The sequence below is a fragment of the Eucyclogobius newberryi genome, unplaced genomic scaffold, assembly GCF_026437365.1.
Source record: "Eucyclogobius newberryi isolate DKJ021-1_F unplaced genomic scaffold, fEucNew1.0.hap1 SCAF_19, whole genome shotgun sequence".
In the NCBI taxonomy this organism is placed as follows: Eukaryota; Metazoa; Chordata; class Actinopteri; order Gobiiformes; family Gobiidae; genus Eucyclogobius; species Eucyclogobius newberryi.
The window spans coordinates 15,217,143-15,229,906 of NW_027315823.1; the positions used below are offsets into that span (position 1 = coordinate 15,217,143).

General features: G+C 39.7%; 1 protein-coding gene across 1 annotated transcript in view; it reads left to right on the top strand.

Annotated features, from left to right (window-relative positions):
* plxnb1b (plexin b1b) overlaps positions 1–12,764 on the top strand; it is a 47,407-nt gene that overhangs the window by 18,306 nt on the left and 16,337 nt on the right. The window contains exons 2-5 of the mRNA XM_072451845.1: positions 7,695–7,788; positions 8,263–9,388; positions 11,768–11,950; positions 12,539–12,667. Of these exons, the coding sequence (XP_072307946.1) occupies positions 8,285–9,388; positions 11,768–11,950; positions 12,539–12,667 (1,416 nt within the window). The 5' untranslated portion in view covers positions 7,695–7,788; positions 8,263–8,284. The remainder of the gene's footprint in view (positions 1–7,694; positions 7,789–8,262; positions 9,389–11,767; positions 11,951–12,538; positions 12,668–12,764) is intronic.

Here is a 12,764-nt window from a genome sequence, read left to right on the forward strand (position 1 = left end):
ATAAGTCAGATTTTTAAATTTTATGGCTGAAATTTAACAAGTAAAAGTACAGTTTACAAATTGAAATTTAGGTGTAGATGTCTAAAACCAAATGCCAGGGATGGATTTCAGCTTGTGGGAGTTTTCTGAATCATTGTTGACCAAAACCAATTGTATGCTGTGCAGAAAACAGAAGCTTAGTGTGAATGTACAGTTACCGCCACAGAAAACGGCGAGGCCTACAATTATAAAATACTGTATATTTATGCACACACATTACTGCATCGTCTTTCAAATACCTTCTCTCTGACACAATATAAGAAAAACGTTTTGGAAAAAGATTGTAAGTGGTTGTCAAAACCTGACTAACAATAACAAATAACATTGTTTTGTATGAGACAATGTATAGACAGCGTTATGGCGCAGAGCGGTGTGGTCCTGTGGTGTTTCCACGGCACAAAGTGATCTGTACCTAACCCTTGTTTGAGGGATTCAAAGGCTTCGAATGCATTTCATAAAGCGATTGGAAAAGAAGTACGCAGAAAGAAAATTAGGATAAACCAGGTGTTATTTCTTTATTCTAGATTTAGCCATGTCACAGCGCTACAAACTTGGAATTTCTAAATGTCTATTTGTGAATTACTGGCCTCATGAAGAAAAACTATAATTTTTGTATGGTTTAGAATTTATTTCTTGAGAAAACATTTATGTTTGATTGACATTAGCTGCTCTCGTAGACCCCTGTGAGCCAGTCCATGAGCATGAAAATGCTGACCACCATTAACCAGAAGCGTCCTGAGACGCTCCAAAGTGAACCGGTCTGGGGGACCAGGGCCAGTCGAAACGTGGCTTATGAGACTGGCTAGTCCTAAAACTCCCAACCCCCCACAGCTCACATACAACAATAGAATTTTTAATCCAGACCATTCGTCTACATTATCAGATTACTGTTTGATATCATACTGAAAATGTAGAGTTGGAAATGTTAGACAAATGATCTTTGGCGTTTACATTTTTATGTAGAAAAAGATTCAGTTGTAGTCATCTGGACTCAGAGAGTCATTCTCCACCTGCCATGCTACGCTTTTTTATTATGTCCGTTATTTGTAGTTTGTCTTTGACGTATACAGTGCTAGGTTAGACATTTTGGTCTACCATTAGTTCACCCTTCTCAAATTCTGTAATACTCAATGAGGACAGAAAATCAGACACATTCAATTTGCTGCATGATTCGACCAAGATGACACCCAGCTGTTGTTACAGTATTGTTGTAGGTTCCAAAGGCACACCCAGAGAAAGGGGTCTCACAATGGGGCAGGGACAATAATTGCTATGACTAAATGATCCTATTGTATTGTTGTGGAGTTATGAGGACACTCTGTCACAGGGGACTCTGATAGGCATTTGAGAGCAGTGCTATTGTATTTAAATGAAGCTGAATATCTTTTGTTTGGAGAAGAGAGATGCTCGGGTGCACACCACAGGGACCATCCCCCACTGCCCCTACTCCCCCCAGCTCACCTCCACCCCCTTAGTACAAGGACAGAGCTGTATAATGGGACCAGTGGGTCACTTTGATTGCTTTAAGCGGCAGGGATGAGTCATAAATCAAGTATGCGACCTGTCCTACATAATCCACACCCAAGTAGGAATTGCAAATATGTTATACATAGATTTTTACGTACATGAATTGTTTTAAAGTTTTAGTTGTTGTTGTTTCATGCTGTGCAATCTGCAAGCTACTTACTAATTGGATGAGCTAAAGTGCATTCTTATGTTGAGATATCTTGTATGGTCCACATATGAGACTTGAGTGCTCAGAAATGTGTTTTCAACTACCCCCCTAGCTCAACCCACAGCTCTGAACTTTTAACATACAAATATTAAAACATTAAGACTCAGAGCCATGCATATAGGGTTCAGAATTATCACATTGTTTTCAATAAAAACATTGAACAAACATTTCAAAAACAAACAAAAAATCCACTGCTGACATGAAATGTACTGTAATCATTTTTTGAACTTATGAGTTCTGCAGATTTGAACAGGGAATCATTGGGCCCATTTCTATCATCAACCAATAAATAAATAAAATAAAATAAACAACATGTAAAATAATGTTATACTTATGATATAGTTTAATGCTATTTACAGGAAAAATACGTCTTCTTTAATAGTAAAACAAATGACACTAGTTCAGTTATCATCATGGAAAGTATACATTTTGCCTGCACCCATACCCTGCCCCTCTCTATTTTTTAGGATCTCCTGAGTACGAATGCTTAGGCTATGGTTGCTTTATTGGTATCCAAGGGAATACACATTGGCTCTCATTATACTATTCAAATGAGGACTTCTCCCCAGTGTGCCTCCCCACACTTTTATCCTAGAATGAATTGGTCTCTCTAGGGAAGATGGGGGTTGGTCTTTAAACTAAACAGAAGCTTTTTAACTTGTTTTCTTTTTTACTAACAAGCATAAAAACCCTTGTTTGTCAAAAAAAGGTCCATGTTTCTTATAAACGGCGCCGTTGTGTGTTGATGTGGCTAACCTGGAGGTCTTGGTTGAACCATGAGTTTTGGAACCATGAATGAAAGGGGTCATCTGTGTGTTCTGTGCCATGTGCTATGTGCCACTATTTGCTGATTGCTTTAGTCTGTGACACAAAAAGGTCAAAGGGTCACCTATCGCTGTGGTGAGCTACACTCTGGTCAATAAATGGATTTCTGCTTGTTCATAAAACTGGAACAGAGCCTTGTCAATCTTAATGTGGACAACAATAATAAAACCTTTCCTGTCTTCCATCAGCAAGGCAAATAACTAAATGAAAAATAAAAAAATGGTATGAAGTGATATGTCGGCCCTTTTTGTGGTTTATTTTAGGGTCCATCCAAGTTTTGTGTGATTGTTGGACCTCAACCAAGACATTTACCAGCACATTTTAGCAATTAGCCCATTCCTGATTTATTAATAAAATGTTTTCTGAATACTGGCTTTGGGGAATTGAGAAATTATTTTTTGTCAAAGTCACCCACCTCTATTATCATTAAGGATTTTAAATTCATTATTTAATTTACAGCATTTTTATTGACATAAAGAGTTGCAGTCAATTTAATAAATGGTTTACATTTTGTGTTTACATTCTAGAATTTATAGTTCATAATTTCAGATGGAGGGCTTTTATAACTATGGGAGATTCACCGTTTTTGAAAGAAAAGTCTAAATGTATGAATGTTGTGAGGGATTAGTTCCACAAATGTGCCATAGTAATCTATGGTTTAATGTCCTTTCAAGTGACAACAATCACACCTTTGATGTGCCCCACTTTGTGAAGCCACAGTCTGAAAATAATTTCCCTTTTGTTTATTTATGCTGACAAAGAAGTGAACTTTGGGCCAGTTTTTGTTTCATGTGGATCGGCTCATTCAGATGTTGAATGCGGAGCTGTCCTGGCCTGAGGGTTTTTGATGTGGGACAGGCAGCAGCAGGTCCCAATGTCCACTGCTCTCCAGCAAGAATCCGAGGTATTTAACAGACCCTGATCACTGGATTAGGGCAAAAGTGTGTCAGCTAGAATTGCTCTTCTAGTATGTTACATAACCAGGAAAACATTCTAAATTTAACTGCAATGCTAGATTACAACAGATACACGGCACGTTACCACTGTTTTACAAAGTGTTGCCTTGAAAGCTATAGAGTTTTTGGTTCACAGTGCACTTTTTCCTTCTTTTACGGCTTGACTCTTACCTGGCTCCAGTCACCAGAATACACCCTGACTTTTATGAAACTATGGAAAACCGGCATTCACCGCATGCTCTACAAAGCTGCTCTTTGTGTCCACTGCTCTCCACACTGAAAACTGCCTTCTCCCCAGTCTGCAGGTCCTTGTTAGAGCCAGCACAGACACCCTTTATAAGTTTGTGCATGTATGTTTGTGAGGGTTCTGTGAGAGCATGTTGTCCAGGCTGCACCAAATCACCTCCCATCTAATATTATTCTTAGGTTGCAACAGCCAGGCTCAGCACAAAAAGAGCAGTGTTAAGAGGAAAGAGGATTACGTTCTACTTTGGGGGAAAGCCACAGAAAAGCTGGTATTGTGTGAAGACTGTGGCTCATGTCACAAATAGCATGCCTGCTGTAGTATTGCTTTGATAGTGGGAAGGAGATTGCATCGTTCATGAAAAAATGTATGCTAGGACAAAAACGGTGACTCATGAATGACTACTGTCTGTGATACCAAAACTTGAGCCTGCATTTATCACCCAAAATAATGGCCTGCTGAAGACCATGAGAAGACTAAAGAGTCCCTCTTTGTGTCGCACCCAACACTGGATTAGGGCTGGATACCAGCTCTTCCCTGAATATTTTTTATTTTGTTAAAGTTGATTAGGACGATGCATGTTCATAAATGCACATGATACACATGCTGTAAACATGCTGGGTTGTTGTCATGGGCTAATTTGTTAATCTGTTGTCCCGCATTCACTCTCACAAACACACTCATATGGACACTGGAGGCAGGGTGAGTGAAGTATCTTGCCCAAGGTGTTCCAGCGGTCTTTCATCCAAGTTGTAACCAGACCCATCTCTGCTTAGCTCTCGAGACCTAATGCACTTGGCCATTGGCACGTTGGTAAAGTCTAGTTTGGTTTGTGTGAGTTAAGTTGGTACTTGACAGCATTTCATTATGCACACATACACATATATACACATACACATACACATACACGGGCTGCCGTCTGAAGTCTGTCAACAGGCCTACTCCATGATGAACACTGTTCTAAATCTAGACCAGATAAAGTTTAGTCACTGTCCAGTGTGCCCAAGAGCTATGCTTCTATCTATGTTTAGCACTAACTATCTTCTTACACTTTTTTATTTCCATCATCATGTAGATGGATTATGTTAGTGAATGTGGAATATGAGAAGCGTTTGCCTCTGTTATAGTTGTGATAAGTGAACCAAGGCTAAAGTTATTGCTTACTCAAACCCCTGCTACCTACTTCTACCTTCATTGAATTAAATAACTTATCACCTTAAGGGTCAGACTTTGGCAAAAACCACACAGAAAGGTCTCAGAATATTTGGTTGGACAATATAGCAATAAATGTGAATTTTTATCTTTCCGTTTGTTAACGTTGAGAATGTAAGTATATAAGTATATACACACACAGACCATGATGCCCTGTAATTGTAATTTAATAATTGATTATATGAATAAAATATCATTTAAGATATGCATTCCTAATTTTTTAACTGTTGCGTCTTCATTTTACGTTTTTACTTTTAACATCAGTCTCAATCTTACAGAATTCCTTTTGTTTCTTGTTATCATGACACATTTCCCACTGTTTCAATTTCACAGTTCTAGCGCTGCCCTGTATGATTCACCAGTTCATGGCCAGGCTGTTTCCCAGAGTTTGAAACTCTTTTGGAGAAAAGTGATGATTGCGAACAATTTAATGAGGAAGTGAATGTGAAACTGTCATGGAAATATCCTTCATCTGCCAACAAGACTTGTGCCATCATGGCCTTTCCACAAAACCTGGCTGGTTGTTTACAATACTGTTCTCTAGCGATGCAAGAGAATTGTGTTTTTACTGGTTATTTGTTCAGCTCATTTTCAAACACAATCAGCTCACCAAGAATGCCCTGTGCAAAAATAACTTGTAGCCAGCTCAGCGCAGTCGATGAGATAATGTGATCTGGTGGAAATGCTTGTATCTTTTTGTATATAACAAAATAGTGCAACATACAGCTTTAGTTAACTGTTGTAAAAGGATTATTAAGTGACCAATAATGCATATCTTGCTCAATACATAACACATTTGACATCTGCACTGGAGGATCCTGTGACTCCAAAATATCCATCAATTGCTGTTATGAGAATATAGCAAAATATAAAAATATAAAAAATATAGCAGTTTGTTGGTTTTGTGATCAGAATGTTTGTAATCTTCAGAACTACAGCAGTTCTTCTAAAATGACCACAGCATTTAGCAACGATGATATGATTGTTTTCTATTGCCTTTATTCCGGGTTGACTCTACACATGATAAAAGCTGTACAATGTTAGTGGTTACAAGTTCTGTCAAGACTTATATTTGGTGTTATTTAAGGAATCATATGTAGTCTTAATGGTTTAAAAAAGGAACTACAATCACAACTCAACACACATACACTTGGTTCTCATTGTCGGTACATGGACATGACTGATTCATTATTAGTGCAGGTATCGGGCTTTAGTTAGTGGGTGTTCAGCTCAGAGAGGACGCACAGGTTTCAACCAACTTGATTTAGTTGTAGGAACTGTTTTATAATTGGGAATCAATCAACATTACAGTTGTTCTCAGTAAGAGCTAAATTTGATTTGAACATGTTTACCTCGTATCTGGGGACGAAGAAAGGACATGTTTATGAAAGTTGGAAAACTAATTCTGCATACCCTCCCTTTGAAAACAAAAGCATTGTGTCAGCTTATTTTTTATCTTATGTTAGAAGCTTTAGTGTGACCTTAACCGATTAACATATATCCAAACTAAAGTTAAATAAAAGCAGTTAAGATCTGAAGTTGAAGTGTAGTTTGAGTAAGGTGAGAGAGGACACTGAGCAGAAGAACTGCTTTGATCTTCAGGTTCATGGAGCACATAATGCAATGAGCTTGAATGCGGGCGTGTAGTGTCTAATAGGAATGCATTCATTCACAGAAAAACATGACATTGCTTCACTGGTTCAAATTGAAAGGTTGAAGTTAAGTCAAGTCTAGATTAAAATGTATTTGGTTATTGCAATTTTATCTTGTCAATTTTTAGCATGTTTAAGTTTAACAAAAAAACATAGAACGTACTAATTTGTGTTTTTTATATACCAGTAATATTGTTTTTATTGTTTATAATTAGTTTAGTTGTGAATCATATAAACCCAGAGGAAACCGCTGCTTAACCACATTTATTTGCAAGATGTATTATTTTTCAAAATCAGACGATAAGCGAGCCTAGTTTGAGTTTACTCTGAGCACTTGGGCATCACCTCCGTCTGTTCTGTGTCTGCTCTCATGCCACTCGGCCCCTCCCCCACATCACTGGCCCTCAGTGGACCGTGCTGCTGTCAGCCCGAGGGGAAAGTGAAAGGTATCTCCATTCATTCTGCCTTGGAGAATGCTGCTTATTGTGATCTGTGGAAGTCTACTGTGCATCTGTGTATCTCTATATATTTTTTCTGTGAACTTGGCACCAACAGTTTATGTGATAGTGAATGTAGTGATTCTGGACATGCCTCTGTATACTGTATGTGCCACTATAGTAGTCTCAAGATCTAATACAACTTTTCTCTTCTCTATACATTACATTTTGCTTGGTGCTGTACTAGTATTGTTGTTTCTTTGTATTGCCTTGTTTCTATGGACTTTGAGTTTGTTGACATCTAGTTTCTATAACGTGTTTGAAATACTTAATGTATAATACATGAGGAGTGTTTCCTTCTCTATGGGTGCACCCCATTCATCACACTGTCCAAAGACATGCATGTATACACTGATTGTTCATTCATTCAAGTTGCCCCCAGTGAATGCTTGTATTTCAACCAGATACTGTCCACTATTCTAACCGAAATGTTAAGTATACTGCACTAATGTTACAGTTGGCACTGGTGGTTTTGACACAAATTACTAATTTTATGTAATAATGTGTAACTATTCTTGTTTTGGTCCTCTGCAGGTGATGTCCCGAAGGATTGTAGCAGAACATTGATACTCCACAGACAAAAGGAGCTGGTCTCTGCGAGGATTATGCTGCAGGACACATCGTGAGGGTACGTTTGTATCTACCAACAGATTTCTTTCAGCCTCCATGTGGAAATGAATGATGTATTCATCTACACTATTTAACAGGGCTGTAAGGCTTTCTGTATCTACTTGATTATGTGGGCCAAATATCATGATAGCAAATCTTGAAGTGTGCTATATCGCCCCAGAAAATATCTTGTTAAAGATAACATTGAACCCACTTAATTCCACTGGCAGAATAACCTTAAAGCAAGATAATCCCCCCCCAAAGAAAACATTCAAATTTAACCATATCGTCAAAAACACGGGTTACAATTGGGCCAGTGTTCCCCACCTGTGCAAACAAAGTACATACGATAAATATTGAGCTTGAATGGATATTGTTCATCTCTGTTAATTGAGTAAATATTGTTACAGGTCTATCACTCACTCAATGTGCAAGTGTCAACACTGTATAACATATAGTAAAAACAAAACATATTTTCTGTGTGCTTCTGCAGCTTTGAAGCCATTCCTCCAGGGATGGGAGCTCACTGTTGGGCTGGACCCCCAGTGCTAAGCCTCCTGGTCCTCAGTGTTGCCTGGCCTATTGGATCTGATTCCTCTGATCAGTACCCCACGTTCACCCACCCCAACACTCTGTTTGAGCACTTAGCCCTGCACCCGGACCCTCATGTTGGTCGGGTGTATGTGGGTGCCCGGAACCATCTCTTCCAACTTGACAAAGGCCTCCAGATGGAGGTCCAGGCTGACACTGGCCCAGTAACAGACAGTCAGGAGTGCCTCCCCCCTGTGACGGAGATCACATGTCCCCAGGCTCGAAGCACTAGCAACCACAACAAGCTGCTGCTGGTTGACCCATACTCTGGGAACCTCATCACCTGTGGGAGTGTCAATCAGGGAATCTGTCAGAAACGAAGCCTGGACTCTGTTGATCAAATCTTCTTTTCTACTGAAAGACCAGTGGATACTCAATATGTAGCAGCCAATCATCCTAATGTCAGCACTGTAGGTGTAGTCATTCGGGCTTATCCTGACCGGCATCCTGTTTTGTTTGTTGGACGAGGTTATACCAGCAGCCACCCTCCCATTTCCACCCGAAACCTTGCCCAAGGATCTATTTTTTCTTATGAAGACACAGCTAAACTTGCTGTAGCTGGACGCCTCTCAGAGTACGATCATCATTTTGTTGCTACATTTGCACACCAACATCATGTATACTTCTTGTTCTATAGACGAGATCTGAAGTCCCAGTCTAGGGAATATCGGACATACGTGTCTCGAGTTTGCCTGGATGACCAGTCATACTACTCTTATGTGGAGGTACCTTTAACATGTCGCTCCAGAGCAGGGAAGGTGTACAGTCTGCTGCAGGCGGTGCAGCTGGGCCGCTCAGGGGTTGGTGCAGGAGGTCAGGACGTCCTGCTCGGGGTCTTCTCTACTCAGTTGACCTCATCACCTCGACCCAGCGAGGACTCTGCTCTCTGTATGTTTAACCTTCGAGACATCGATACAAGGATCAACTCCACCAGAGACCTGTGCTACACTCAGATGGGGAAAGAGGCAGGAGGAGAGGCAGCCTACATCGAGTACGAAGTCAAATCCATCTGTGCTAATCTACCTACGGTAAGAAATGTATTATGGAAGCACACTTTCCCCAGAGAAATAAACAACTTCTAAATAATATACTTTTTATTAGTTATCATGGTAGAAAAAGCTTCAGTTGTAGTCATCTGGACTCAGTTTGAAAAATTAGACGTTTCGACTCTCATCCAAGAGTCATTGTCAATAAAAGAATTTAGATCGAGAACTCCGATATTAATACTGTTCTGTGGTAAGACCCACCCATTGGGCGGAGCCTTCCTGAAGTAGAAAGAGTTGTTTGTTTCAACAGAAACTCCCCCCTTGTATCTACCGAGCTAGCCTATTCAGAATCTTAATGGGCTATTAGAATCCTCTTTGTCTTTGTGAGACCCTGGCTCAAACACCCTGAGTACCTGATTAGCATCCGAATGTCCTTGTCCTGGTCCTCTACCTTTCCAGGGGTTCAGTAACCCATTATAAATAACAGGAAGATTAAACCTTAGCCCTCCATTTCTGTTTAAAGAAGGTCTTTCTTTTTTAACAAAAATAGCTTCCTTGACTCCTCTTTCAAACCATCTTTTCTCCCTGCTTAAAACCTTCACCTCACCGTCTTCAAACAAGTGATTAGAGGCTTCAAGATGGAGATGCACGGCACTCTGAGGTCCTGAACTTGTATTTCTTCTGTGCTGATAGAGCCTCATGTGTAGAGGCTGTTTTGTCTCACCTATGTACCGTTCTTTACAGCTTTCTTCACTGCATTGGATCGATTAAACTACATTGCTCTGTTTTTGAGTCGGCAACTTGTCCTTAGGATGAACCAGTTTTTGTCTTAAAGTGTTTCCTGGTTTAAAATAAACAGGGACTTCGTGTTGTCTAAAAATTCTCTGCAGTTTTTCCGACAGGCCAGACACATAAGGGATAGAGACACCCTTCCTTCTCTGTTCAGTTTCCCTTTTGTCCTGCTTTTTGGTTCTCTTCACTCTGTTGAGAGCCCAAGCGGGGTAACCACAGGCTGAGAGGGCATTTCGGACATGTTTTTCCTCTTTCTTCTTGCCCTCTGAGCTGGTGGGCACACCTTGAGCTCTGTGTTGTAAGTTTCTGATCACACCCAGCTTGTGCTGTAGTGGGTGGTTGGAACCAAAGAGCAGATACTGGTCTGTGTGTGTAGGTTTCCTATATACTTCTATTTGGAGTTTCCCGTCCTCTCCTCTGATCGTGGAACAATCAAGAAAGGCCAAGCGATTCTCCTTAGCGTCTTCTCTTGTAAACCTGATATGTGGGTCCACTTTTTTTTTTCTACTATGGAACACGCCTGGACGAATGAGGGATTACACCGACATTAGTTATCATGGTTAAACTGAACTTTTTTTTTTTAATTTTTAAATAATTTTCAAATGGACAGAGAGTGAAAAGAGAGTTTTGTGGCTTTGTTAAGGTCTGTTGCTTTGCTTGTCTGTTGTAGAGATATGTGATTGTGTCAAAAGTTCACTGAAGGCTTAATCTGCCATAAGAATGTTAAACAACACAGGCTTAAGACACTGCTATATGCCACTATAGTGCTTGAAGACGTTTGGTGCTTGTGGTGATGGGTGTGCCATTTATCTTGTATACATGGTAGCGTAAGGACACACACTCATTGGCCAAATAAGGGGTCCATTCATAAGAGTGAACAAGCCCATTCCATGCAGCTTTCGGCAGGCAATGCTCGCAGGTTCATTGCCTCCATTTCCTATTGAGGTGAAACAATGACCCCACTTTGACATATTTTGGAGGAAAACACACGCTGCACATACTGCACAATGTCAGGCATACATATTTCTGTCCTAGCACAAGGGCTGACAAGTTGATTAGATATCCGCTGCACCCACATGCAAACAAAAAACAAGAATAGTGGGAACAGTTGTTATTATCAATCAAAGCGGCAATAAATACCGTAATGTTTTAGCGGTTTGTTATCATGTATTGATATTATTTGGAAAATGTGCCTTTGCTAAATGCTAGTGATTCAGATTTTTGCTGTCATCATACAGATGTGAACTTATTTATATTCATTTAAAAAGCAACTGATGATGTTGACACTCTTGTCACTGGCAAGAGCCTTTTCCCTGTCCGTGTAGTGTGCCTTGTGCCTCAATGTAATCTCAAAAATACTTTATTAATTGTCATTGTGAAAACATACTGTAACAACATGAAACTATCTTGGTTATACAATATAAGACTAAATTAGTCATCGGTTGGCCAGCAAACTTACAATATAACATACAATTGTAAAATATTATATTTGTTTTGATGTATACATTTGTGCAACATTTGACTTATGCTTATTGTGAAATAATACAGTAAAAATAAATCTAATTTTATAATCCTATTATTCTTGGAGTACTTCTGTGGGTTGATACACAAATTCTGCTCCTGTCTCAGAACACCCTGGAGGCGTACCCGTGTGGCTCAGATCACACGCCCAGTCCCATGGCCAGCAGGATCCCTGTGGAAGCTGAGACCATCCTCGACAGCCCCTCAGCCCGACTTACTGCTGTGGCTGTCAGTGTGAGGCTGGGACATGTCATCACCTTCCTGGGTGACTCCAAAGGGAATCTGCATAAGGTACTATTTATTTATTTGATTTAGACCATTATTTATGGACACACATGATACAAAACAGGAATGTAAACACATCGGATTGTAGCTTAGGGCTAATTTTCATCAATTTTCCCAAGACAATTACCTAGAGAAAAAAATCTTGCAAGATAGAATTGCCACAAGATGGTATACACCTGTGGAAAATTATACTTTTTTTTTTTACAAGTTTACATTCCGCTTGGACAAAAAAGGGTTAAGTGCTGAATCCACATGATTTATTTACGGTATTATAAATGATGTCATCGTTACGTCTTATCTCATTCCTATGAACCCCATCTCATGTTTGGACTTGAATTGTGTCAAGTTCATTCACTACAGAATGTGTATTTACTGTTTTTGTCTCAGATTCTCCAGTAATGATTATGAAGAAACAACAGTAGACTTGGTTTAATCTTAAATTATGTGCATAATTTAAAATCATTCAAACAAGAGATGGGTTAAGTTGCTGTGCAATCATATGAAAGGCTATAAATATGATCTGTTACTGTATGGTGTGCAAATATGGATATTACCACACATACTTTGGCCCCACTAATGTGCTTTTCCCCCCAGGTGTTTTTGGGGCCAAATGGTGAGGTGGAGGAGTACGCTGTCATATCCATCGAACAGAACACTGCCATCAGTGCAGACCTCATTCTGGACCAGGCAGAGAAGCACCTTTTTATTATGACTCCAAACATGGTACAACATGCTAGTATAGGTTCATTTTTATTATGCATTGGACTTTTGGTTGGAGCTCAAAATGTTGATGTAATGAACATGATATAACATCAAATCA